This window comes from Nelusetta ayraudi, unplaced genomic scaffold (genome assembly GCF_046127955.1).
Source record: "Nelusetta ayraudi isolate G7.1 ecotype Tasmania unplaced genomic scaffold, CSIRO-AGI_Nayr_v1 ptg000084l, whole genome shotgun sequence".
Classification (NCBI taxonomy): domain Eukaryota; kingdom Metazoa; phylum Chordata; class Actinopteri; order Tetraodontiformes; family Monacanthidae; genus Nelusetta; species Nelusetta ayraudi.
Genome location: NW_027466134.1, coordinates 1511041 through 1538242, shown reverse-complemented (window position 1 = coordinate 1538242; position 27202 = coordinate 1511041). Strand labels below are relative to the sequence as shown.

At 44.4% G+C, this 27202-nt stretch overlaps 1 protein-coding gene across 1 annotated transcript in view; it reads left to right on the top strand.

Moving 5' to 3' along the window:
- The window catches only part of gpc1a (glypican 1a), a 38371-nt gene extending 11370 nt beyond the window's left edge, over positions 1-27001 (top strand). Inside the window, exons 2-10 of the mRNA XM_076045516.1 lie at positions 18748-18906; positions 20682-20899; positions 21429-21602; positions 22496-22661; positions 23323-23453; positions 24162-24299; positions 24459-24589; positions 25266-25441; positions 25542-27001. Coding sequence (XP_075901631.1) covers positions 18748-18906; positions 20682-20899; positions 21429-21602; positions 22496-22661; positions 23323-23453; positions 24162-24299; positions 24459-24589; positions 25266-25441; positions 25542-25723 — 1475 coding nt within the window. The 3' untranslated portion in view covers positions 25724-27001. The remainder of the gene's footprint in view (positions 1-18747; positions 18907-20681; positions 20900-21428; positions 21603-22495; positions 22662-23322; positions 23454-24161; positions 24300-24458; positions 24590-25265; positions 25442-25541) is intronic.
- The last annotated feature ends 201 nt before the right edge of the window (positions 27002-27202 follow it).

The following is a 27202-nucleotide window of genomic DNA, read 5'->3' as shown; positions in this document are numbered from 1 at the left end:
GAAGAGACTTCCGAGATGCTGCGGATGTGCTGCTTGTGATATTTAAATGTCTGATTTGCATCTTTCAAGGCTGTTCATTTTGAATCTTTTCTCCCGCTGTCACAGATGAAAGCCCTCCTCTTGAGCTTGAGATTGTTTAAGGGGAAAAAAAAGCCCCTCGTAAAGAGCATCCGCAACATCGTTTATGCACTAATAAAACTTTTACATGTTAGACGATCTGCAAATTTTACAACAATGCCGCAATTTTATTTAGTCATTCGAGCTGGCCCGCCCTTCCCGTCCTTGCCTGTCACATCTGGTGGACTGCTTCACACGTGTTGGGTTTTACTTCATCTGCTACTCTGGCAACGAACCCTTCGAGAGAGTTGCGTTCAGGGAAGAGCCCCTCCAAAAAGAACGCTGGAAATTGATTGGTCAAGCTGCACATATTCCATATAAAATGGTTCTTCACTACTGCTAATTACAGCAGCAGACCTCCCTCTTGCTACGAGGGAGAACTCAATCAGAAATCAAATCACTGACTGGTTGTGAGCTGCAGTGCGCGGCAGTGTTTGTCTAAACCCTCGCCAAAGCCTGTTGGGAGTACAGAAAAGCCTCTGGTGTCACTCTGCGCTCTGCTCCTCGTGACAAGAGTGTGTCCAGCTCTGGCTGCCTGCTGCAGCGTCCACGCTGACAGCCTGGAGTAGCTTCCCGCTCGCGTCACAGCTAAAACATGGCTATCGCTACGGCCCTTCGCACTGATACTCCCTGGACTATGACAACCAGTCAGTCAGTCTTTATTCTCTTGTTAATAACAGTCGTATAAAGTAGCCTATGTACAAGTAATGTTCATTATTTAGAGGTCAAGTGTGTAATATTTGGAGATTTTGAAGAAGAAACAGCGACATTAAGTGGTTAAATTTCAGATTCCAGCTTCTTTCACTCTCTCTCCCCCTCCTGAGCTTGCCAGTGAACTACAGTGGCCTGCGCACCAAAACCTTTATACCTCATCCACCTTCTCTTTCAATGTGTTTTTTTTTTTTTTTAGATACATGTGCAGTCACTCTAATGACGAAACCCACTGTCAGGTGGCTTGGATTGTCCACACCAGGCTTTTTTGAAGCAAACTATCGGAAATTCACTTTGAGAAGTCAAAACATGGAAATGCCTGCAATGCGTTTTCTTTTCCGCAAGTTGATTTTCAAGTTAATGAGCTTTCGTAAAGTGTAGCTACGTCACAGGATGTTGAAAGTGTCCTGAGTCAAAGGTGGACGCTGAAGTCAGAGGTCTTGTTCTGGGAGCTGATTCTGAGTGGACTCTCGGCGCCGTGAAAAGGTGACCTCATCCTCAGCTGTTTGGCTCCTCTCGCTTCTCTTAAAGAGACGGACGTGACCGCGACTGCAATTAAAGTAAGAAGCCACTCTGGCAGTGATTCATTCATAGTCTCAGCAATCAGGATGGGAGTTTGACTCCCACGCCGTAACACATAATAATTTACTGGAGGATTGTACAAGATCAGGCGCCAATGGTTGTTCTTTTCTCGACCCAACTTATTTTTAACGCCTGGTACTGACAGCACATATCGGCACATCTCGCTCCATAAGCAGGAGTGACATACAGCCTCGATTTAAAGGTCCGGTGTGTGAAATTTTTAGGGAAGCCTGGTATTTAAGGAAAGCGCGTCTGCCAGCTAACTGGGAGCAAGACCCTTATTGCTCTCTGTATATCCTTATATATATGAGAACCATTCTAAGGGTAGGAAAACGAAATTAGTTATTGTACTGCGATTATACACTTTTAGTAATGCAATGTATTAATTAGCAGTACGTTAAGCTTTTACCCATATAAAAAACATAAATCAAGCCAAATTTACAAACTGGATATTTAACCTAGAACTTCAGCAGTGCTGAAAGCAAATCGAGCTGATACAAAAAAAACAAAAAAAAACACAGCCCGCTCTTTCTCGGCGCCCCTCGCTGCCGTTCATTCAGTTCCTGCCGAGGTTCCGACGGCGAGGCTGTGACCTGGAAACGGCCGACCCCGGGCCCTGACCTAATGTTCCTCCGTCCGCGGGGATTTGAAGCTCCCCGCTGAGAAAGAGCATTGATGGGGGAATCTGCCGCTCATGTGCTCCTTTTCACCCCACCCCAACCCTGCACACACACACACACACACACACACACACACACACGCACATGCTCAGTCACGTTCTCACCATTCGCACCTTACACCCGTCGTCAGCCGAGCACTATGCTGCTGGATTACTGCCCCCCCGCCTCCCCTCCCTGCCTTGTCTAATCTCGTGCTAATCCCCCAGCCCGCTAATCTACGTGCTAGCTGCTCTTACCACACCCGCTTGGCAGCCAAAGCAGCAAAAGAGTCGACGGCAAGGCGGCGGCGCCGCCGATTCTCCCTCCTTGCTCACCCCTCCCCCACTTGGTTTGGACCCTGCCTCCACCTTCAACGCTTACAGCCACTTTCAATTTGTCGCTCTGGCGGCGCAACTTTCTGTTTATAGTTAACCGTAACCAGGGCTAATCCTGGCCGCGGCGGTCAAAGATAGCCCGGACCTTTGCCCCCGTGAGAATTATCCACATATGCGCAAATGTGCACAGTCAGGCACGTGACGTTGGCCCTCATGTATTTATTTATTTATTTATTTATTTATTTATTTACTTACTTTTTTTTTTATTTATTTTTTTAGCGGACTCAGTGAAAGGGAGTCAAAGTGGTCGTTAGCGTAAGAGCCTCTTTAACTGCTCACTGAAAATGACATAGAATTAAGGCATTACGCAGCAGCGCCGGTGCCATTTGAGCACGCGCGAACGTGCACATGAGCGCGCACGGCTCCAGGAGCAAAAGGTACGAGGCCAGAGGGGGCAGTGTGTGGAGGGGGGGGCTGGGGGGGGGGTATTTTTGGTGCGGAAATAGTCTGAAAAGAGGAAAGGTTAACCACAATGACTGCCTTCTCTTCCTTCCCGTCTGCCGTTTTCCAATCTTCCCGCTCGCTCGGCGCTTCAACGGTGAGCTCCCGGCTTGAAAGTACCAAGAAACCGCGGATGATAAATACAGTGTCTCTCGCTATTAAACACAAGTTCTGCGTCGTGTAAAAAGAGTAAATAACACGGTGCCAGAGGATGTGAGGCCGGCTTGATTTCCAACCGTGCGACGCCGACGCGGTCGGGGATGTTTTGCGACCGACAGGAATATTTTTTATTGCATTGAGAACCATATGCTTCGGTGCTTAACTTCCCGTCCCTGTGGGGACAGATTGCAGGAACACAACCCCGCCGTCTCTGCCGGTGCTGTGATCAGGTGAAAATGAAACTGAAATGAAATGTGAGAATTAGCGCTTGAATGCAGCTCATTTAACATTTAGAGCCTCCACAGTTTTGTTGAGGCCCTAAAGTGCAAACGAACAAAATCAATGTCAAAAAATGACGTCCCGATGAATTGACGTATTATCCAGGAAGAAGGAAGCTTTTGAGATACCTCAAGAAGAAAATGGAAAGCAGAAAGCATTACGAAAGATGAGCTTTGCGTCGATTTGTTTGTATTCCAGCAAATCAAGCAGTTTCAATCTCCAGCCGCCGTTTGCTCAGGTTGCATTCAGGCGATCCTTTTGGTATGACGACACCGATGTGAGCCGCCCCAGTTGTCCGCCAGTGGTTTGACTCTCGATCTCGGCGATCTAGGCCGTCTTTAGCGCTTCCCGTGGCGCCGCTGGGTGGCGGCCATCACTCACTTTCCCCTTCTGAGATCATGAAGGATTTTCCCAGTTTCTCCCTCTAACCTGGAATAAGGAGCTTTCTGGAGGCCCGAGAAGTCCGATGTTGCCTTGTAAAAAACAAAAAACAAAACACTAAATTTTCTAAATCCTCCTCCTTTGAGCTCTCCTCCTGCCTTCACTTGATCTCTCTCCTCCCACCTCGCCGTCCACGCCCGCTTCACCTCATGTCTCATCCGTCCTTTCCCCTCCCGTTTTCGCCTGCCCTCTACTTCCACTTTTCCGGGGGGGGAACCGTAAAAAGAAGGTAAAAAGTGAACGTTGGGGAGTGAGGCCATGTGGCAGGTTAAATCACATGCAGGTGCCCAATTTAAAAGAAGGCGAAGCGAGCGTTGAATGGAAGCGCGCACGTGCGCGAGCGTCAGTTCCTCATTTAGGCGGCAGTAATTCTCGGCGGTAAGCGACGGGGTTATTGCGAGGCGCTCATTAAGAAAGGGAAGCAGGGAATAAACGTCTGACTGAGGGGAGTAAATTCGAAACCGCCCCGGCTGTGAGACGCTTTGATGTGGCGTCTCCGCTGACTCGCGTGCGACAGGGTGGCACTTCCCGCTAGCGCAGCCCTGCCCCCCCCCCCCCCCCCCCCCGGCACCGATTCCTTCACTTCATTTCAAATGTGTCGGCTATTTGGTGCTGTCTGCTTGCGTAGGTCCCCGTCGCTGAGAGGTTCCAGGGTCAGAGGTCAGATCGGTCACCGTGAAAACAGGTTGTTGCCACTTCCCCCTTTCATCTCAACTGCGGAAGCGGGAGAAAAAAACAGGGAGGGATGTGTGGCACCAATTGCCTGTGGGTGAAAGATCATTTTCTTTGACTCGGATTTATCCTTAAAAAAAAAAAAAACCCAGCGGTGCCTTGAAGAAAAGAAAGGAAGTCGTAGGTTTGATTCCGGATTCTGTCTCTTTCTCTGTGCTGAAGTTTGTATGTTTTCCTCTGTCTCTGTGCCGGTGCTCCGCTCTCACAGCCCAAAGATTTGAGCAACTCAAAAATGTCTGCAGTTGTGTGTGTGTGTGTGTGTGTGTGTGTGCGTGTGTGTGTGTGCGTGTGTGTGCGTGCGTGCCTGCTTGTTTGTCTCTCTCCGTCCAAGTTTGCAAGCCCGGCCTCTCCCTAAGACAGTGCAGGAGAAACAGTGATAGGAAATCAATGGATGGATGGATGGATGGATGGATGGATGGATGGATGGACACGCTGTGAGGAGACATTAGTTATTTAAGACTGAATAAGAAAACAGTGAAAAAAGGCCTTGTTAGGCCTCGTCTAGTGTGATAAAGTGGCCAGTGTTGCTGCTCTGACTACTACTTCTTCTTCTTCTTCTTCTTCTTCTTCTTCTTCTTCTTCTTCTTCTTCTTCTTCTTCTTCTGCCAGCTTGCCTTCCTGATTAGCTACCAAACACAATGACGATGGATGTTTGTTCTCGTCAGTGCAATGCGGGGGTCTCCAAAAACAACAATGAACAACGCACAACAACAGATTGTGCCCGCCAACAACGCGTCTTGGTTCAACGCCTCTTTCTTTGGGTTGTGTGCTTCCCGATTGGCCGTCGTTCTGCCACAGCGTGCCTGACATTTCACTCCAGACTGGGAATCATTAACATATTTTCAAGGCCTCATGAGAACAGTCTTTACTAACAAGGAGGATATGGAATGATGCCACAGTGACAATGCTAATCATTGTCATACTATCATTCTATTTCGACATTTTGAAGTAAATAGACAAAGGATGAAATGAGAATAGAAATTAACTAAAAGCAGGCATTATTTTCAGTTTTAATGAAGAAAAAAAGAATAAGTTTGCATCAAATGTTTTAGTTCTTTAGCAGCTAAAACCACACTGAGTGCCTTCATGTGTGAGACAATTCCAATGGACTTTGATCCTTCTGGAGATCTGCGCGTGTGTGTTCACACAAACTCGATGGTTCGTTTTTTTCATTGACTCCATTGTGTGGTCAGTCGTGTTCTATAGTCATCATCCCCTGGTCCGCGCAGCACGGTGGGAGTGCCTACTCAGCGTCTCGCGTTCTGGTGGAAATGACGACGAATGTTAAGAGTGACTCACGCTGAACAAACTGGAATGAGATGTTTTAAGTGAGTAATGACAGGAGCTACAGGTCGTTCCAGAGCGAATCGACTCCCCGTCGGAGGAAGATAACAGTGCTCCTTCATCCAAACAGCAGTGTTGTTTGTTAAACTCCAATTTTCCCTTTTCAGCAAGTACAGCGAGTTGAGCGGCGGTCTAACATCTGGCAACTAGTCATTGGCGGTGCTTTACAGCCTGCTGATTCAGCTGCGGCGCCTCGCTGCTCAATCGCTGCGAAAGATTAGTCTGCGTCGTTGGTGTAGGTCGGGAGTGTGATGGAGCGTCAGCTGTGGCTGACTGGAACAGGATTTACATCCTTACTCATCGGCCTCCAGAATTGGACACGTGGCTTCAGGTTTTCCTGCGAAATAAAACTTCATCTTCGATTTCTCATGGTAGGAAGACATCATTAGTTGCCATTGTCCATTGTCAGTGGGGAAAGTGCAACCAAAGCAAGTTTTAGACAAATCGTAGTTTGAAAGAAAAGCCCTCTAAAGGCAAACCTTAGTGGACAAACCTTCCCGTATTATGCTGAATTTGAAATTTTGTTTTGAGCGGAGGCAGTTCGCAACAGGATGAGGCTTCCTAGTTGTGTGGGGGCAAAACTAAATGTGGTGTTTTTGTGCTGTGTTCCTCTAAACTTTTGCCAAAGCCCACAGGAATAAAAACGAAAACATCTTTTCTCCACAAAAAAAGTTGTATTTTCAAAAGTGCTTTCTTGTGTGAGTTATGAGTTGTTGTTTTCATTCTTCTTCTTGGTCTTCTTCGTGGTTTTTGTGGAAGCATTTGCTTCCTGCGTTTGTCCATACTGTAGACGTGAGCTTTTCAAGATGGATGTGCGATATTTTTAACCCTAAAGGCGTCGCAATCCAGTTGCGCGCACGGCTGCAAATTGCTGCAGTTTCCATCGATTTGCTAATGCAAATTTCTTCTTAATGCAATATCTGTTAATGTCATGTCTGAGCAAGATTACACATGTCCCAATGATCAGAATGTGTTTGTTAATACCTTAATGGTATCCACACAGAAGGGTTTTATTGGACGTGTTTGAGGTTGTCTAATGATTATTTCTGTGTAAATTCCATGCAGCGTGACCTCAAAAAAAGCCTCAGGGTATTATGGCTGTGGGTGTAACACTCATCGCTACCTGCCAGTGTGTGCAGAGGGATTAAAAACCTTTTGTATAATTTTAGCAACAGTTGTGCATGCGTCGATGTTCACTGACCTGATCTTCCTCATCGCGGGTCTGTTGACCCTGATCCGCCCAATCAAAAGCCACCGAAGGGGAGGGGTTTGTGTGAACAGCAGGATCATCTGATTGATGCACGGAGCCAAAAGAGTGAAAGAGAACTATTGTGACCGTCATTACACTTGATCTCATAAATATCAGTCAGGGTGTGTCTCCATGTTCTCTTTATGCAGACATGGCATATGGTGCCATGTCTGCAATATCAAAGATATCTTTAACCCAGTCGTGGGGCACTTGCCTGAGCGGATATTACTCATATTCTAAAAGTGAGTAGATTTCCCTCCTTTTGATTTTGGTGGCCACAGTCTGGGGGTTCTACCTAATACTTTGTGAAAATATAAAACACTCCTTTGGCACCGAAGCGAGATCATTTGCCTGGATCTTTAGCTTCCACACCCCTTGTAAGTAATGGTATGCACATTTTCAGAGCTTTTCAGTGGATTTATACTTACAGGACTACTTGTTTTGGGGGGGGCTTAAGTACATGCATATGATTACATGTAATGACAGAGAGATATGATACCCCCACAGTTAAATGCAGGTGCAGAACCGATGATCTTGCTGATGGCTGGCGCTGTTTTCTGTTTGATTTGCCCTTTAATTTTGCGCTTTAGCACTGGCTTTACATGAGACCAGTCGACGTATTCCTGGGGCATATCCAAGCCTGCTAACCAGTATAATCACCCAGTCAACAATGATGTAACGCTGACAAACGGGGTTATTACAGTGACCCAGACACACTATGGCAAACTACATGGCATTGTGGCAACGGCCCGTCATTAAACACAAAGACGCGAAAAGGCTTCAAATATATAAATGTATGCTTGGGAAGAGTTGTTTCCCTGAGTGGCAAACAAGAACTCCAAATGAGAAGTTCCCACGTTGCTTATTTTACCGGTTTCACCTCATAGAGACAGTCTGCTCAAAACAAAATAAAACAAAAACAAAAACACAATTGTCTGCCCTTTGTGATGTCACAGAGGTCACTGTGACCCGCCTGAGACTCCTCCAAGGTTGGTATCAACCCTAGCAACCAGCTGTTATTGCCATGTGATACTAAGTTCTGCCCTTCATGTAAAAGGTGGAGTTCACTTCTGTTTTTCAGGATGAAAAGATTAAAAGATTACACTTGTAATCTTTTTACATCTTGTAAAAAGATTAAGTACAGCTGTTCTCTTGACAATTTTTGTCTTTGTCTGTTCAGAAATGACACATTTTCAATTTTTTTTTCATTTTTCGTACAGTTAGTTCCAATTACAAATTTGTGGGTTCACAATAATAACTATATTTTAGCATTAAACATATAATTTCAGGTGAAAAGCTCCTACATGCTGGTGCGGTGCCCCTTACAGAAGCACAAAAAGATCATTTTAGTAATTATCCTTGCTCTTAGTGTTGGGCAGCTGTGGCTGGTGAATTTGTGAATCACTGTATTTTAAATTTTTTTTTTTTTTATTGTTTTTAAAAACTGTTTCTTTTAATGACAATCCTTGTTTATGCAGGAAGCTATAGAGACCTGATTACAGTTTCCTAGAGAGCTAGTTTTTAGATAATTAAGAGTGTGAAGTTGCTTCAATGGAGTCTGGGATGTAAACTTGAAAGCGGGTACAAGAACCTAGCTGAAAGTTAAAAGGACTCTTCTACTAATTGTGGCAGGGGAAAGGAACAGCAGACACTTCGAGTGATTATAAGTAGATTTAAACAAAAAAAAGCAAAAAAAAACTTGATTAATTAAATAGTGCACTTCATCTCCGTACTTTATCTATAGAGTGCTCATCAGGTCAGTTAAGTGCAGCGCCCACTCATGCTCCTCACAAATCAGCCTAATTGCAGAACCACTGTGGGCTGATTTCAACTGGCCCAAAACCAGACCATCGACTTGATGAGTCGCGTAGAATAAAAGTAAATAAACACACACACAGATGAGGAAAAGCACTTTATTAACCATCAGCCTGGACCCAGAAGCCAAACTGATGCTTGTGCCCGTGTCTGGTGTGTCAGCCAGTGGTATGGCGGCATATCACAGGAGAAGAAGAGCAACCAAGAGAAGTGAAGTATGTCAAAGGGAGATAAAACAGCTCTTGTTAAGTGGTGGTGTGGTATTGGTGGTGGTAGTGGGGGGTGTTGGCTGCCTCCTATCTTGGATGTAACCGCGCTGTTGTCAAAAACTAGAATGTTTGGCTCCGTTCAACTAAATCTGTCAAGACATATTGGCCTCACTGGGAGTTTTAATTACGTCTTCCGCAGTCATAAATTTCAAGCAATTTCACACGGGGGGGGGGGGCTCGGCCAACCCTCACTCTTCAGTCCAGGCTTCAGGCTTCGCTGCCCGGCTGCGCTGCCTCGCAGCCAGCTCGCCCCTCGGCCTGCAGCGTGGTACCTTTACTCGAGGTGCCTGGCACGCGCTCAGGTCGGCTCCGGCTTGTCGAGACGGGACTGTGGAATGCGGCCACATTCCTCGCGGCGGCGGTGAGAGAGACGCCGAGCGCGAGGGGCGTGGCCGAGGCTGAGGAAAGTGAGAGCCAGATGCTTCGGATGGGAGGTGGGGGAGGAAATGAACGGTTTGCGCCGCGTCGTGGTCTTGATGTGGTCTCCATTGCGACGATGACTGGAAGCTGTTACAAGTCTGCGAGGGGAAAACCAGCAAACAGGTTCAAATTAAATGGTTTCACTAATGATTAAGTGGAGGATGGCCCGCGGCACGAGAGGGGTTTTTCTTTTTTCCCCTCCCTGAATGCAGCGCTCGGCAGCCAGCTTGCAGACTCTAATCTCTACACGGTAAATTGTGCCATTAAATTAATGAGAAGTGTAAATGTTACATCATATGTAATATATATTAATCATAAATTAATCAGGATTTATGTCAGTCTGACAAATGTTCATAATCACTTCCAGTGAATGAGGCAATCTGAGTTCATGCAAACTAAAATGGATAAGTTATTGTGCAATCATATATATAATTTTTACACGCTTTTTTTCTTTTCTTTTTTTTTGCTATTTATTAAAGTCGTGCTTATGAAGGTTTCCCATATTCTTGTAAATTTTCATCATAGTTCTGCTCACTAGATTTATTGATGCAATATTTTTTGGCCTTATACGCTCCACCTTGGATTGTAATGATTTACAGTTTGACCACTTTGTCCACTAAAACTGTATCAGCAGCTGACACTTACATTTTACCATCGAAACGCTGTCAATGACCATGCATGCCAGATGGAGCGTTTCCTCAATCCTTTGGATTTATTTCATGCATCCATCTGGTGAAGAGCCAAATCACAATTAAGTAGACGATCAGATTTTTTTTCTCAGTTACTTTCGTCAGTTCAGTCTCCTCCATTTAGCCAGAGCTCTGCAACTCAATGCTTCCCTATAAACTAGGGAGACCACGATGCAAACCTGGACTTCAGCTAAACTCTTGTCACAGTTGGTTATGAATGAAGCAAAAACATGTTATCCACTAAGAAAAGCCATCCCAACATTTGGGATGAAAAACTACCCTTATTCTCTTCTGTCCTTCTTTTTGGTTTTTATATGGTGTTTTAGGGCAGCTTGCAGCAGGCGCTTCACCGTTTTGTCACATTTTAAATACATACATACATTCTTCGTCTTGAAGAGCAGAAACGCTGGCTGTTGGTGCTTGTCAAAAAAAGATGGATGAGCAATGTGTTGCAATTAAAATCGTAGCAATGCAGTTGTTCTACAAACTCATTATTTTTGATTCCAAATGTTCGAGTAAATTTAAACAGCAGCTTCGTGAAAGCCATATCTCTGCATTTATATTTCACTCTTGAGCAATCAGTTTTGATTGTGATAGGGTTTTTTTTGGGGGGGGGGGGGTTGTGAAGTACAATTCTACACATGAAAAAGGCCTGAGTGACCTTTCATAGACGAGTTAATGTGAAAAGTCTGAGTGGGCGATGATTGCTTAAGAAGATTTTTACTTAGCCCTTACACTCACACCCACTTTGCACACACAGTACTGGGAAGCTGCTTCTCCAAGTCAGGTCACATTGGACAGCAATGTGAAGGCAACCGCAGCCCCTCCACAGCACTGCAGTGTTGTTTCATCATGTTTGCAGAGGTTCAGTTAAACATATTCTGCAGGAGATAATAAAGAAAATTCAATTCTTCACACCTTTGCTGCAGATGTTAACCATCTGACAGCCTGGTATTCTGTCGAGCGTGCTCTATCTTTTCGGTCCCTTCTGCAGCATCAGAGAAGGTTCATTCACAATGTTTTCATTTGAATGGAAATAAGCATGTTAAACAGAAGAAAAAAAAAATCACATCCCAAACCCAGGGTTTTAATTACTTGTCACCATGGGAACACTGTGAAGGCTGAACCGGCTCTGTCCTGCATAGTAGCATACACTGACCAATCAACAGTTTGAAGAGCAAATTAAAATCGAATTTAGTTTCAGGAAAATGAAATGACCCATTATTTCATACCCCTATTTTTATTCTTTTGGAAATACGATATTTTACAGGTGCTTTTTAAGTATGGATCAGATTTTCAGTTTAGTCATAGACATGACTCTGTTAGTGAGTGGTCGATATTAAGAGGAAGAGACCATCCATGGTACACACATGGTTTAGACATTCCTTTCAAAGGATTATCCTGTGAAGTTAGTGCTGAATCTGTCCGTAACCAGAATAACTTACACACTGACAAAATCGGCCATTGGTTGCCAGGCCTGCTGTCTCCTTCTGGTGGCTGCAGCTGTGTTGGGTTTTGCTTTCTCTTGTTTATACCTCTGCAAAATTATGGTTTTCTTCTCACTTGTGAAGTAAAGCTCTTGCCGTCTGGTCCTTTGATTCCTTTCATGGCTCTTGATAAGGTGTGTTCACCGACAAACCTTCAAATTCCCCCTTTATGATTCCAAGTCCACCCAAAATTAAGCACATGAGGTTCAGCCTCACATCCTGGCCATTGCACACTCACATCATAACCATTGATAGAGGGCATCGGCAATGGAGATACTGAAGGTTTCCTGGTGTTTGATGGAGGAATGTGTGAATACTATTTCTTGGTACCAGCAGTGGGGTTAACAATAAAAGGAAAAGCTGTGAGTGGCAGCATTCTTGTGCAGTTAAATCAATAAATGTGAAGGAGAGAGCAATCTTATAGGGAAAACACAAGTCATAGTGGTCAGACAAGGCATTGAAGTCCACCACCAAAACGTGTCTGCTCCCAGTGGTGGACTTGAAAACACCCAAGCTCAGACCACAGTGGACAGAAATAGCTGAAACGCGAAGTGAAGCAGGTGTATTTTTTTTCTATTGATGGGAAACTGAGAACATATTTCAGGATTAAACAAATGTGATGTTATTTGCAGAAAGGGTCATAAAAGGGATGTGAGTCAACTGTGGACAGGAATTGCAAAAGCCTGTGTTTTTTCACTTATATTGAGGGGGAACTGAAAACAAATTACATGCTATAAGGTAATTATGTGTTTTCCATTCTATGTTTTTTTTATTTGTAAAATGAAACTTAAAATGCAGTTTGGCTAATGTCCCAAGAAAAATGGTGCCAGATTTCCATCCCATTGCAAAATATGCTAAGCCAGTTGGTACTTACTCCATGGTTTTAATGTTGTCTGGTTGAGAGTGGCTGATTCAGCACTGGAAGCAACAAACAACCAATATGGTTGCTTTGGTCACTCTGGCATGTGAAGAACATCAAGTCATATCCATGTTCAGCTGGTTGAGGTCTGAGCCAATGGAAGCCTCTCCATTCGCTCCACTGCCGCATTCTGGAGGTCGCCTGTGGTTTCCATGGCTGTGTGAGTGCCAGAGTTGTCATCCTGGAGGATGGGATCAGGTCCAGAATTGGGGAGATGTGGAAATTGCCACTGGCTGTGGAATGTGGTTTCAAATAGTTCCGGCACTCTGATGTTAGGAGTTGGTTGACAGAACTTGTTTTGATAGTGATGGAGATTCTTCACCACAACATAATTCCAATCCCAACATGAGAAGTCACGAAGTCGTTCCAACAATTTCACCACATCGATTGCATACTTTGTCCTCTCTACAGCTGTTATTGCAGGCGCTAATTAACCAATCGGCAACAAGACAGAATAACATTCAGTACTGGCTGAAGGATTAACTGTTTGCAATGGGTGGATGATAAGCAAGTGACAACAGAAATATACGATCACCAAAACACCAATTCCCAAATGGTAATTTCCCAACTCCCGGCACACCCTTGGGATACTGCTTGTTGAATTTGAACTGCCTTTAACCCCCTTAAGAAACTACAGAACAACGCTGACAGATTTGAAATGCTACAGGATTTCTTCTGTCTTCTTTGTTCTTTGGAAAGAAAGAAAAAAACAACAACAATTTCTCCCAGCTCCTCATGTGAACCATGAAGCGAAGCGCCGTAAATGCCCTCCAGGAGAAACTTTCCGAAGAGTCTGTGTCATTATCCACTCTTGAGCGATTCATCGCATCTCCCCTGTCTCTGTGATGTATGACAGGGATTTTCTTTCCGCTTCACTTTTGAGTGTGTTGACTCTACAGTTGAGCTCACTTCAGTCATTTCAATATCCCAGATGGGAGAGTTGCCTGTTGGTGAGAGGCGCCGAAGAAAACAAGGGGGAAATAAAAAAAAAAAAAAACAATAACAAAAGTTGAGCGGATACAAAAAAGAAAGTTTCTGTTATAAAACCGAAGATGCCTGTTCAGTCACATAACTTGGAAGCAAAACGATTTAAAGTGATTTAAAAAAAAAAAAAAATGGTGGCATAAGTATGAATGTGTATATATGTTTTGAGACCAATTGAATTTGCTGATGTATCATCACTGAAATAGCCCGTATAGTCCGTCAGTCTGTCACACCCTTCTTCTTGGATAAAGGGTGACACATGAGGACCAGCACTTGAAACATGTCGCTCTTCAGCGGCGAGCTATACAGACTGTTGTTGTTGAACTGAACCTTCCGCTGCAGCTCTTTGTGTTCCATCTGATAAGGATGGGTGTGAAAAAATAAAACCCACATTGCAGCTTCCACACTGCAGTTGCTTGTTTCTTTACAAGTTTACCGTAGCGTCCTGCTTTCCTCGAAATGAAACCTTGGCTGTAGCTGCTGCTTGTCTTTGAAGAACTCTTTTAAGAAACGCATCGCAGTTTTTTCCCTAAACTTCACCCAAAAACTAATTACTGACACAATCACAGTGAAATCCATTGTGTTTACAGGCTCTCCGCACCCCTGTTCTTCTTGCAAGTATATTTTTTAAGAATTGTATCTCTTGTTCTTCCCTCTTCTGTCCTCTCTTTTCCTCTCCACTCAAGCTCCAGCCCTCCCTGCTCTTTGATGAACTCACTCTGTCAGCCATCTTTCCATTTCCCATTACAAAGCCCTTCAGCGAGGCACCACAGTCTGCCGGTTGTTACAGCTGTAGAGCATCTGTCTGCGTGTATTAGCATGTTTTGCAAGCTTTGCTTTTTGAACTGGTTTTGATGTGACACCGCTGCGCTCATTCCTGCCCGCTCAAGTGAATTAAGTGTTTTTTGGGTTTTTTTTATTTTTTGTTTTTAATAGCAGGATGCCAGCTGCTTTTATTACCCCGCAACCCAAGAATGCAGCAAGGCATGTGCGTATGGTAAACGCCCTGCAGCGTCTGGGTTGGTAGGAAAACCACTGGAAAGATGCTGTAACTGGCAGGTAGGTAGCCACCAGTCAAAGCACCTGCGCCGCACTTTAATAAGGTTTCAGTCTCCGGGAGGAAAGAGCAGAGGAACAAGGTATTATTCTGTTAGAGTCTGAAGCCCCCCTGCCCTTTTCAGAAAGGTGACCCCATCAAAGAAACGGTGACACTAATACCTGTGTGTCACACCTCTCCCTCCTTTGTCCGCCGGGTTGGTTTATACTCAAGCTAAAATTTGAAATTTCATCCTCAATGGCGCGTCATGATTGCTAAAACGTGATTTCACTGACGTAAAGAAACAGCAGCCAACGACATTTGACCAGAGAATGTGACACTTTAAAGGTGCCATACCAGTAGAAGGTATGTGGGAAGCTATATTTTAATTTGTTTAAAATATGCAATAAGTGCACTTTTATTTTTGCCACTTCTCTCTTTTTTCCAAGCTTACTGGAACAGTCATATTTTTTAAAGCATTCACTGGTTAAATATACTCAAACTGTTATTTTGCCAAATAATTTAGTTTAAAAGTTGCATCTAGAGTGTCACCAACAGCAGTCATCATTAGTACATTAGTTGTATTCTACCTGGTCACCAAAACAAACCGGTGCAGGAACCTTTTCAGTAGCCCGTGTAAGTTTCACATGACAACTCAATTGCATAGTATTGCATTGTACATTTGCTCTGCAATGTTTTATTTTATTGTGAAATTGCAAATGCAGTTAAAATGACCATTTGGCGTTGCTTTTTAATTTTAAGAAAAAAAAAATTAGAGACGGTATAAAAGTGGGAGAGAAGAAGAGATTGGCATGCATGAATATTATGGCCTGATTGTTCTGGCCAATGAGCAAGAAGATGAAGAAGCAAGATGCTGATGTTGTTACACTATCGGAGCTGTACATTGCAAAATATTCTTCTTTCTGAAGGGTAAGCAATACATCACTTTTACTACTTAATTTGTTTATTAAGTAGTAATAACAAATAAAGATAATTTTCTTATTTGGAGTGGCCAAGGTTTTATTTTGAACGTTATAATTATTTATATGTGTAACACCATATGACTGGGTATGTTTTTAATTTGAAACGATTATAAAGCAATTGAAAATAAATTCTCTCCGGATATTGTTTCTATGACTTTCTCATGGCACACATGTGGGACGAAACTAGAACAGCAGAACTGTTTGCTTGCGAAGGCTCAGCCACAGCGTGAGAAAGCAATAGGAAGGCAGCACAGAAACTTATTTCGGACTAATTTCGTGAAGTGTGCGTATAGAGTTGATCTTCAGCTGCTGTTATTTTTGCTTTTGTCAACAATTACTTCCTTTATTTTGTGTTTCAATTGAGAACCAAAACCAAGTGCACTCTTAAAAGGGACACTGGCATAAGAAGAAACAGGTGTTGCATAAGTTGATATTCCCTGCTGTGCTGAGGCTGCCACTCTCTTTGTCTCTCTCTCTCTCACACACACACACACACACACACACACACACACCCACCCACCAGCCAGTGCCAATAAAAGATTCATGGTGCAGCGATGACGATGCCATCTCCTCTTCTGCTCCACTTACCCTTGTGGATAAATTCTGCCCCCCAACTTACACTCACGCAGACACACACACACACACACACACACACAGAACCCTGGATGTGTTAAGGAGAAGAGACTGGTGATGCACACAGCTGTGGGGTACTTACTCACCCTTAACCTTCCTAGACGTGGGCGTAGACACGCACGCACGCACACACACACACATATACACACACACATGCAGAAATACAGACTGTCAAGAGACTGATGCTGCAGACTGCTTTCTAGGCTGTCTGGTAGAGTCAGTGGGTGTGCGCAAATATCTCTATACACACTGGGTTGACTTTGTTCCTGTCTTTTATTTATTTCAGGAGACAGAGACACAGAGAAAAATATCTTTATTTATAATTTTCTGTGTGGGTGGATCCACAGTTAAATCATCATATATATATATATATATACATATATATATGAAAAGGGTTTAGGTCAGGTTGTTGGTTATCAGGATTAAAGGTTTTAGTTATTGGCTGCGGGGCAGACAAACAGTAGACTCTGTGTTGCCCCTGCTGCTATTTAGACGCGTCAGCAGCAAAACGAAATGTAAAAACACATCAAATGCAAAAGGCGACTCACTGTTCGACATAAATAAGGTAAGCTGCACTCGGAGAGGCTGTACTGTACAGAATAATGTCTGGTTGGAATCGAGATATAAAAGGAAGATGCTAAAAGATTCATGCTCTGTGATTTGGCTACTTAAATACTTTCCTTGTGTTAAATCTTTGATGGACGTTCCCTTAATGTTAATGGTGTTTACCGATGCTGTGGGGTATAGTTTTTTTTTTTTTTTTTTTGATGCATCGTCTGCCATCTAAGTAGTCCTAATGTGTTAATTATGTGGTTGTTCCGATCATGCCGGGAAAACTCAGCATTATTCAGGAGGCTTTAAACGAGGCTCGCTGCGCCTCCTGTCGACATGTCGTTGCATCAGACTAGACAAGCTTGATCGTTTGCACGGTGGTTTCAATGAACTCTCAGACTAATTAGAAAGATGTCCTTGTTCGTTACCCAGAGAATTCTGTGTGTCTCCGGACGGGAATGATTTGTTTCTGCCACAGTGGTGTGATGCTTCATGTTAAATCTTGCTTTCCGGCCAAACCGGTGGGTGACAGACGCCCATTCAGAAACATCCATCCATCCTTCCATCCATCCATCCATCCATCCTTCCATCCATCCATCCATACATCCATACATCCATACATCCATACATCCATACATAAATTCATCGCTCCATCGCTCCATCCATCCATTCATCCATCCATCCATCCATCCATCCATCCTTCCATCCATCCATCCATCCATCCATCCATTCATACATCCATACATCGCACCATCCATCCATCCACCTAACCATCCATCCATCCATCCATCCATCCATCCATCCATCCATCCATCCACCTAACCATCCATCATCCACCTATCATCCATCCACCCATCCATCTATCATCCATCCATCTATCCATCTGCCCATTTATCATCATTACATTTATCATCATCCATCCATCCATCTATCATCCATCTGCATTCCATCCATCTATCCATCCATCCATTCATCCATCCATGTATCCATCCTAGTAACAGAGTTAATCTATATAGACCTAATTAGAGTAAACTCTTTGGTTTCGCCAACTCACGAGGCCCCACCGCAGTCTTGTGGCTTCCTAGTGCGATAGAGTACGCTCGTCAGTGCTGTCTGGGAAGTGTAAAAGGACTCACACTCAGACGTGCGTCCGTGCTTCAGTTGCAGCTGACGGCACCGCATGCTGGTGAGGTACTTCAGCACACAAAAGGGGGATAATGGACTGAGATATAATGCTGCGCAAGGTTGACGCCACTCACTGTGTTAATTTCGCCGTCATTTGAATTTGAATCCCTCTTCAACTGCCCACCAATTCCCCCTGAGTGGCTCATTTGTGATTGCTTTTTACAAAATGGAAATAAATGGAAGGTTTAAAACAGTTGCACTCTCACTGTAGAAGGTACAGTGAGTCTTTTCTTGCCACGCTGACATTCACTTCCTGTCTTAGGTCTGTCTTTGTGTTTTCTTGCACTTGACTGTCCCCTGTGACCTGCTTCGTCAACGTTGCTTTTTTTGTAGAAATATTTAAATTTTTTCGTAGTTTTAAAGCATCATGTTCTGTTATAATGGCAGCATAATGCGCACTTGATATTCATTCCCGAAAATCACACTCAATTAGACATTCAGGTCAACAACTGTCAATACCATCCCATAATGTGTTCAGCACATCCTTACTGACTTTTGTGCACCAGTAATGTTCCTGGTTCAGTCCAGTAGGTTATTTCCTGAAGCTGCTTCTCATGGAGTTCAATGCAGAAATGAGTCAGTGACCCCAAACTTTTGAACGCCAGCGTAATTGACTAATCGAATGAAAGATAACTAATGATGTCTGTGCCTCTCTCCCGCTGCTAGGTGAGCATCTGAGGATGTGCCCTCAGGGTCCCACGTGTTGCACCAGCACCATGGAGGAGAACCTGGCCGGCGTGAGCGTGCGCGAGACCGAGGGGCTGATCAGAGAAGCCGGCAGGTCACTGCAGGCTTCCTACAATGCTCTCCACAGGAGCTTTGACAGTAAGTGCGTGTGTGTGTGAGTGTGACTGTGTGAGCAGGTTCTACACTCATTAGTGGCTGAGCGTGATACCGAGGGTTATAATGTGCCCAGAGGAGCCTGACATTTGTATGTTGTGCGTTTGCAAATTTGTGTTTGGCTCGAGCTCCGACTGCGTCCAGCGTTCACTTCTGCAGCTTCAATTGCATGTGTGTGTGTGTGTGTGTGTGTGAGTGAGTGAGTGTCTGTGTGTGTGTGTGTGTCTGTGTGTGTGTGTATCACGGGTATATGTTTGTGTCCTCTGCGTCAAGGGGACCCCTGACTGAGTGTTATAATGAGAACAGAGTCAGCCAGACACAATGAAACGTGATAAGCCGATCTCCTGATCTCAAAGGGGCATGCGCATGCACGCACGCACACACACACACACACGCACGCACACACACACACACACACACACACACACAAACAGAGGGGTGTCCCCCGGGGCAGTGGCTGGTTCAGCTAATGAGCAGTTGACCCAGTGAGGAGCCGAGCCTGCAGATCACTGCACATCAGAGGAGAAGAGGGGTGTAGGGAAGAAGAAGAAGGTGGAGAAAAAGAAGAAAAAGACAGGCACGGCTCACAGTCCAGGGGAGGAGGACGACCTGTGTGTGACAAACAACAACCGTGCATCATATACGGAAGAAGTGGGGGTGTAAAAAAAAAAAAGGAATAAGGGGGAAAATGAAAACGCGAGGAAGAGCAATAAAGAGAAGAAGGGGAGTGAGGCGGGGAGGAGGACAGTGTCATTAGTCTGCAAGGCAGCAGGCCACCTCAAGTAGCAGGAACGTGGCCGCCCATCTGCTGGTGGTTAGAACAGCACTGGCACTGGCACAAAGCCTTTGAAGCACCGGGAGGAGGGAGGGGAGCGGAGGGGAGGGAAGGGGAGGGAGGCTCACCCAGAACCAGTGCAGCACGACGGCGACAGCAGCGTTTGACCTCGTCGCTGCGCCGCCTCCATCTGGCCATCCAGGAAATTTCAAAGACGCTGTTAAAAGTAGGGAAATAATTGGCCAGATTGGAGATGAATCTGAGCAACCCCCTCTCCTCTCGCCCCCCCCCCCCCCCCCCCTAAAATTTTTTTAAAAAATTGCAAACCTGCCTGTCCAGTGGGGATGCATTGTGTCCAATCATTGCAGATAATTGCAAATATGTGATTGATTTTATACACACCAATAATATATATATGTATATATATTACTAACCCTAATCCTAACCCTAACCCATGTACTGTATACACACACACACACACACACACACACACACACACACACACACACAGTATACATACGTTATAGGGCTGTTAATCAATGTTTTTTTTTTTTAAATTGCGATTAATCTCTAACTTTCCATATTTAACGACTAATCGCATTTTGAGTTTAAAATTTAAAATTCTGTTATTTGTCTTTTTTATGTCCATATTGGTGTAAAGCAATACTTACCGCATGTCTTCATTGGGAACCAAATGATCTTTTGGATAATTACTTCTTTCCAAACGGTGCATCTAGACCGACTTATTATGCATTTTGTTGAATGAAGTTGAACGAAACAACACATGATCCCCGTCATCAGTCCAAAACATTCATGTCAGGAGGTTGTGAAGAACACTTTCCTTTTTAATCATAAACACAAAGAACTACAAGGAAGCAGGAAAACTGCACTGGAACTTCTGCGGGTGAAAACAGACGACTGCGCCAACAAAGTACAGTTTTGTTCTCATCCCCGACTGTGGCGCTCTTCTCCTCTCCGTTCTCAGCCTACTTCACGGAGCTGCACAGTCGCTCCGAGCGCTCCCTGCAGCAGGCGCTGTCTCCTCTCGGTCCCCTCTACACCCAGAACACGCGGCTCTTCGGAGGCCTCTACTCTGACCTGCGGCAGTACTACAGGGGCTCCGCCTTCAACCTGGACGAGACGCTGTCGGAGTTCTGGTCCCGCCTCCTGGAGCTCATCTTCAAAACCTCGGCTCCCGCAGACGTGAGTGGGAGCACTCAGTGGGCTCAGCTGAAGGGGAAATGAAAGCGAGTCTTCAGTGTGAAGCAAAGATCTGATTGTACAATGACATGTAGAAAGTAGTGCATCGCTACTACAGCTACAGCTTCTTAAAATATTGACCTGAGTCCTATTATCAAATGTTCCAAAAAACACGGACCAAATAGAGAGGCTATATTTATTCATTAATTCACACCAAAGGGCTATGACAATAAACATTTTATACATTTTTACTCACATATATTCAAGTAATATTAACATTTATGTCACATACAACCTACATTTGTGAATTGCGCAATTTAAAACTGGCTTGTGACAAATTGCTTCTGCAATGTTTCACACATTATTCACACAATTCCATTTGTGTAGTTCAGCTTTCGAAAAATAGAATTTGCCTCGAAGGGTTTGACATTCTGTATGGATGCCAGACCCTCGACCCTGAGACCCTTAGAAGTTTTGTATGTGGAGGCAGCAGCGACATCACTCCCCTGCTGCGTCTCGCTGTGCCCTGCAGGCCAGCCTGTCGGAGGAATACCTGGAGTGCGTGGCCAAACAGCAGGAGACGCTGCGGCCCTTCGGTGACATCCCGCGGGACATGAAGGCAAAGGTGATCCGGGCCTTTGTCACGGCCAGGTCGTTCGTCCAGGGCCTGGCTGTCAGCGGGGAAGTGGTCAGGAGGGTGTCTCAGGTGAGTGTCCGCTCTGTTACCATCGTCCCCGGAATAAACAACAAGTCAAACCCCAACTGCCGTGTCAACTATCCCCACACTTAAAAACTGAGAGGCTTCTTGACGTACACTTCTTCTTCTTCTCCTCCTTCTTTCTTCTGGTTCCTCTTTCTCGTTCTTCTTTCTTCTTTTTCTTCTAAAGTGTCTCACTTCCCTTTACTTAGTTTACTAATTTAATCGTTTGTGCAGAGATACAATCAGAGATACAATCAGATACAAAGTGAATTTTAATCCTCCTAACGTAATGAATGGTTCATTTGCGTGGCGATACATCCATCCTTTAATTTTTATTCTCAGCCTGGCATTTCCTCCAACATTCATCACTCCTGTTATTTATGAAAGGATTGCAGCCAAGTTTTCTAAACTCATTCATCCCAACACGACGTGACTGCTCTTTGAACAATTAGCTCCTTGCTTCTCATAAAGCATTTGCATTATGCATCTCATATTAATATTTCTTAGGCTCCGACATCCAAATTGTACTAAACTGGAAAATGAACCGCACTGTATTGTCACAGATACAGTTTCAAGACTGGGTATGAACTCATTGGGCGCTGGAACCGTGTGATTATTGTCGTATAGTTCCAAGTAAAATGAACCATCGAGTGTTTTTTCACGCGTTTTTTGGATTTGCCTTTGGGTTGTGCGCACACTAATGATTTAGTGTGAACCTCAACATCCTACAGCAGTTGCCTACTCACCAAAAAAAAAAAAAAAAAAAAAAAGCGAGTTCAGACCGACGCTAAAAATACTCGGCGCTGCTCTGACCGCTGTTTTATCTCCGTGCTGTACCTCTGGTTTTTAAAGTACTGCGCTCTGACATGCAATCCAACCGCTGCTGTCGCCCTCGCCAGGTTTTTCTCAGCCCCGAGTGCATGAAGGCCATGATGAAGATGGTCTACTGCCCCCACTGCCGCGGTATGGCCTCGGTCAAACCCTGCTCCAACTACTGCAGCAACGTCATGAAGGGCTGCCTGGCCAACCAAGCTGATCTGGACCCGGAGTGGCAGAACCTCATCGGTAAGACTCGGGAAAAATGATGCGAGACGTTCCATAAAATGAAGCCAGAGGTTGGTCGGACTTGTTCGAACAGGTGCTGTTTAGGTCAGAAATTGGCATTTACTGCTTTGTTGCTGAAATGTATGAAGGGCTCACTGCTCAGGGGAAAAAGCAAAAGAGACTTAAGATACGGAAAGAAAGTGGAAGTGGACTTTTTAACTTTTTTTTTTTTTTAATCTTTTGACCCCAGTGGGCCTTGATCAAAACGATGCAATCAATACAAATTCACTGTTGTTGCATAGTGTCGGTGTCTCCTTTTAGTCACACAATTGGTTAATTGGACTGATACCCTCAAATGACTCATTTACCAAATTGTTCAGTCACCCTGGCAGAACGCCCAAACTGGAGCTCAACCCATTCAGTGTCCTAGTCAGTCAGTCAGTCAGTCAGTCAACTGAAGAGGCGCGTCGTGCTGAACTCTGTATCTCCTACACTTCAGTTTTTGTTAACTGTTGCTGCCACTTTCTTTGGTACTTGGTTCTGGCAAGGTGGAGGAGTGAGTGTACATGATTGTTGGGTCCTGAGTTTTGACAGTTTTTAAGTCACTTTTTTTTTTAGAAGGCAGTGAACTCACCGCTCACAGTTCCCACGGTCATTCTCTGCGTCTCCACCCCCAATACAGACACCATGATCCAGGTGGCCTCCAGCTTCAGCACTGAGCCCAGCCTGGACATGGTCCTCTCCTCCATGCCTGCCCGCATTTACGAGGCCATCAACTTCCTCAAGGAAAACATGGAGACCTTTAACGCCAAAGTAAGGCTTTGTGTTATTTCTAACTGAACCTCCTTGTCTGAAGCACCCGTACTGCTGCTGGCGATGTGGAGAGTGGTTTCTTTTAGACCTCAGCAATGTGATTTAGCATTAATCAGCAAGCTTTGTCACTGTTAGAGATGTAACGTTAACAAGGCCTCTGAAGAGCCGCACATCAATATTCTCAATTATTGCTGATGTGAGGTCTGTGTCGCTGGTGTGCGTGCTGCATATTTTTTTCCAGCAATACGCTCCATTTTTTTTTTCTCATCATGTTTTTATGGACCCAATAGTTTTTTTTTTTTTTTTAATGAGTTTCAATCAATCAGTATTTTACTTGAGGCAAGGCCGCACACTTCTTATTCAAATATTTAATACATAATATATATATATATATATATATGTATATATATATATGTGTGTATGTATGTATATATATATATATATATATATATATATATGTATATATATATATATATATATATATATATATATATATATATATATATATATATATATATATATAAAAATATATATATATGTATGTATGTATATATATAAACAAACACGTTTTGTGACAAAAACAGCCTGTGTGATGAAACCTTTGTCTATAGTGACATCTAGTGGATTTTTACCAAAGCTTACACCCACTGCAGTTGGGAATGTCGTGAGGTTTCACAGTCACTGACTTGTGCATCGCTGTGTGCGTAGGTTTACCAGACATGCGGAACTCCAGGAGAGACAGCAACCGGAAGTCCGGTCGTTCAAGAGCAGAGGAAGAAGAGCGGCTCTCTGACCGCGAGCGAGTACAAACCGTCGCCAACAGCCGGAGTCCGGCTGGCCATGCAGGTCTGCGCTCCTTCCTGATTTATACCAGAAGCCATATCAAATGTAACTGTTAATTATATGATTTTTTTTTTCTTTCTAACGAGTATTTTATTCATGTTTCCTTCCAATTTGCTGTGATTCAATAAATGTAAAATACGAACATGTGATCTGCGTCGCCAGGTGGCAGATCTGTCCAGCAAGCTGAGGGAGATGCGACAGTACTGGATCCAGCTCCCAGTGGCTATCTGCAGTAAACTGGCAGCAGGGGGCGCCAATCAGGATAAATGCTGGAACGGCATTACGAAAGCCAGGTGAGGAAGTAGGCAGGCTGTTCAAAATTCAGCACTTACGCAAAGCAAATTATTCAATAGTTTCGCCTTTCTCTCTGTCTCCTTCCGCTGCGGTGTTGAAAAAGAGCAAAGAGCACGGCAGAAGTTGATGGTTACTTAGACTCAATGCTGCCCCCTGGCGTTGAGAGAATCTGTTGGCAGGATATTGGATGCATCTCGAGTTCAATTGTGTCGAGATATCCGTCAACTAGCTTCCATGTAAATTAATTGGCACAAGTTAGCAGTGAGCTCTTTGTCTATGGCAAATTGACATGGAATTTAACCAGCTGCACTATTTCACTATTTTGAATGACACTTTTCTCTTGCGCTATACAGTGACCCTAAAGTTACAGGTTGCAGTCATATTTTAAACAGCAGCAATTGCCTCAACAAGTTCATCTTGTCCACTTGTTTATGTGAATGAACAACTCAAACATAAAAGTGTGTCAATAATGCATTTCTCAAATGGCTAAAGTAGTGCAGTGTGTGTTTAACATTTTTTGGCGCCGTTGATGACGATGACAAAGACAATACTGATGATGATGAATGACAATGATGATGATGATATTTATGATGACGATGACGACAATGATGATGATGATGATGATGATGAAGTCCGCCTTGAAGGTCATGTCCTCCTCCCTCTCGCCTCGACCAGGTATCTTCCAGAGGTGATGGGTGACGGTTTGGCCAATCAGATCAACAACCCGGAGGTGGAACTCGACATCACCAAGCCGGACATGACCATCCGACAGCAGATCATGCAGCTGAAAATCATGAGCAACAGGCTGCGGAACGCCATGGATGGCAACGACGTGGACTTCCAGGACGCAAGTAAGCCCCGCCCCTTTTTAAATTCTTTCAACAAAGCGTTTCACTTTCATACTTCCGGCTCACACCACCTGCAACAATCCCTGTGACCTCCGACCCCCAGGTGACGACATGAGCGGCTCGGGAAGCGGCATGTGCGGCGGCCGCCACTGCTTCGGCAGCAGAAACGGATTCGCCTTCGCGCCCGACAACAACCAAATCAGAAGCGCCACCGTGTCTCCAGGTCGCCCTGCCCGCCTCCTCATCCTTCTGGCGCCACTGGCCGCCCTCCTGCTCCAGCGATGATTGACCGCCGCTGCCTCCATTCACTCTGACTCAAGTTCGGGGGGAAATGCGCAGCAGGGGAATTAAACTTTGCCAAAAAAAAGAAAAAAGAAAAAAGACATCGGAATGCGGAAAATCAGACCTTTCGTTTCGAACGAGACGAGCAAAAACGTGGACATAATCTTTCCTTTGCTCGGTTGTGTCGTCGTTTTGGCTGTGATTCGTTGATGTGGTCTTTTGTTGAGCTGTCTTCAGTGGATTTTTTCGAAACGAGGATGGTCTGAAGAAGGACGACGTTGACTGAAGATGATGAAGATACCATCGGGTTGGTAACTGACGAGGATCTACTGACACTAAACCAGGAGGCGGAGCTCAGTAATTTTAGTGCCCCGACACGTGGTGCGTTCAAGGCTTTTTTTTAAAAGGGATAAAAAAAAAGAAGAAGATTTTTTTTGGTCTCATTTCTTAACTCAAGTCAAAGTTGTCTACCTTCAAAAACCCGCGTTGTGTATGTTGTAAATGTTTGTGTACATTATTTAGCGAGAAATGACTGACTGGCGCCGTATTGTGCCATGAATGTACAGTATACACTTATATTGGCAATGGACCCCCCCCCAAACATCCCCTCACCACCAACTGTGATGTAGTTGTTCAGACGTTTCGGTGTTTGTCGGCATTAACATTCAGTAGGACCTGTGTGAAAGACTGCAGCCAAACGTGACGTTCCGCACATGGGTCAACATGTGTGGCCATCTCATTCCATCGGACACGCAGACACTCCAGAGGAGAGACGCCACTCCCGCCAACCGCCTCCCCCCCGCTCCCCAACAGCTTCTGCACTTGTGAACATAAGCACTCTCATTGAAGCACAAATGAGCAGTACAGCGAATTTCACTGCAAACATGATAAACCCCACCCAATCAAGACACTGCATTTTTCTAGGGAAAACTTCACAACTTCACAAATCCCACCGTGCAGCAGCGTCTTCTCTGAATTCACACTGAATACACTTGCAGCAAAACTCTCACTGGCCTTCATATTTTGCATTTTGCGTAAAAACCGCGAGCCAACGTGCAGTTTCTGTACATGCGGCCCGGCTACTCGCAGCCTGCGCACACCTTCTGCCTGGCTGCTGGTCATTTACACAGCACGACTTCCTGTCAGCCCCTGTGACATATGACTGGAACACATGCACACAGTGACACGTATGAGGGCTGTGGATGAAGCAGATGTGTTGATGAATCAGTGTATTTAATCACGCATTTCATTCATTAAAATCTGTTTGATCGTATCAGTGGATTTTGACCTCAATGTTTTGACTTGATTCTTGCTGCGTGGTGTGGATGACAAACTATTTAAAGGTCCTGTATTATGCTGAAGTATTTTTATTTTTTTTTTAGCAATGTTGATAATAATGATAGGGTAACTCTCACCTGCCAGTGGTTTTTTTTTTTTGCTTACTTTTGCTCGCCATTCTTATCATAAATCAGCCAACTTTGA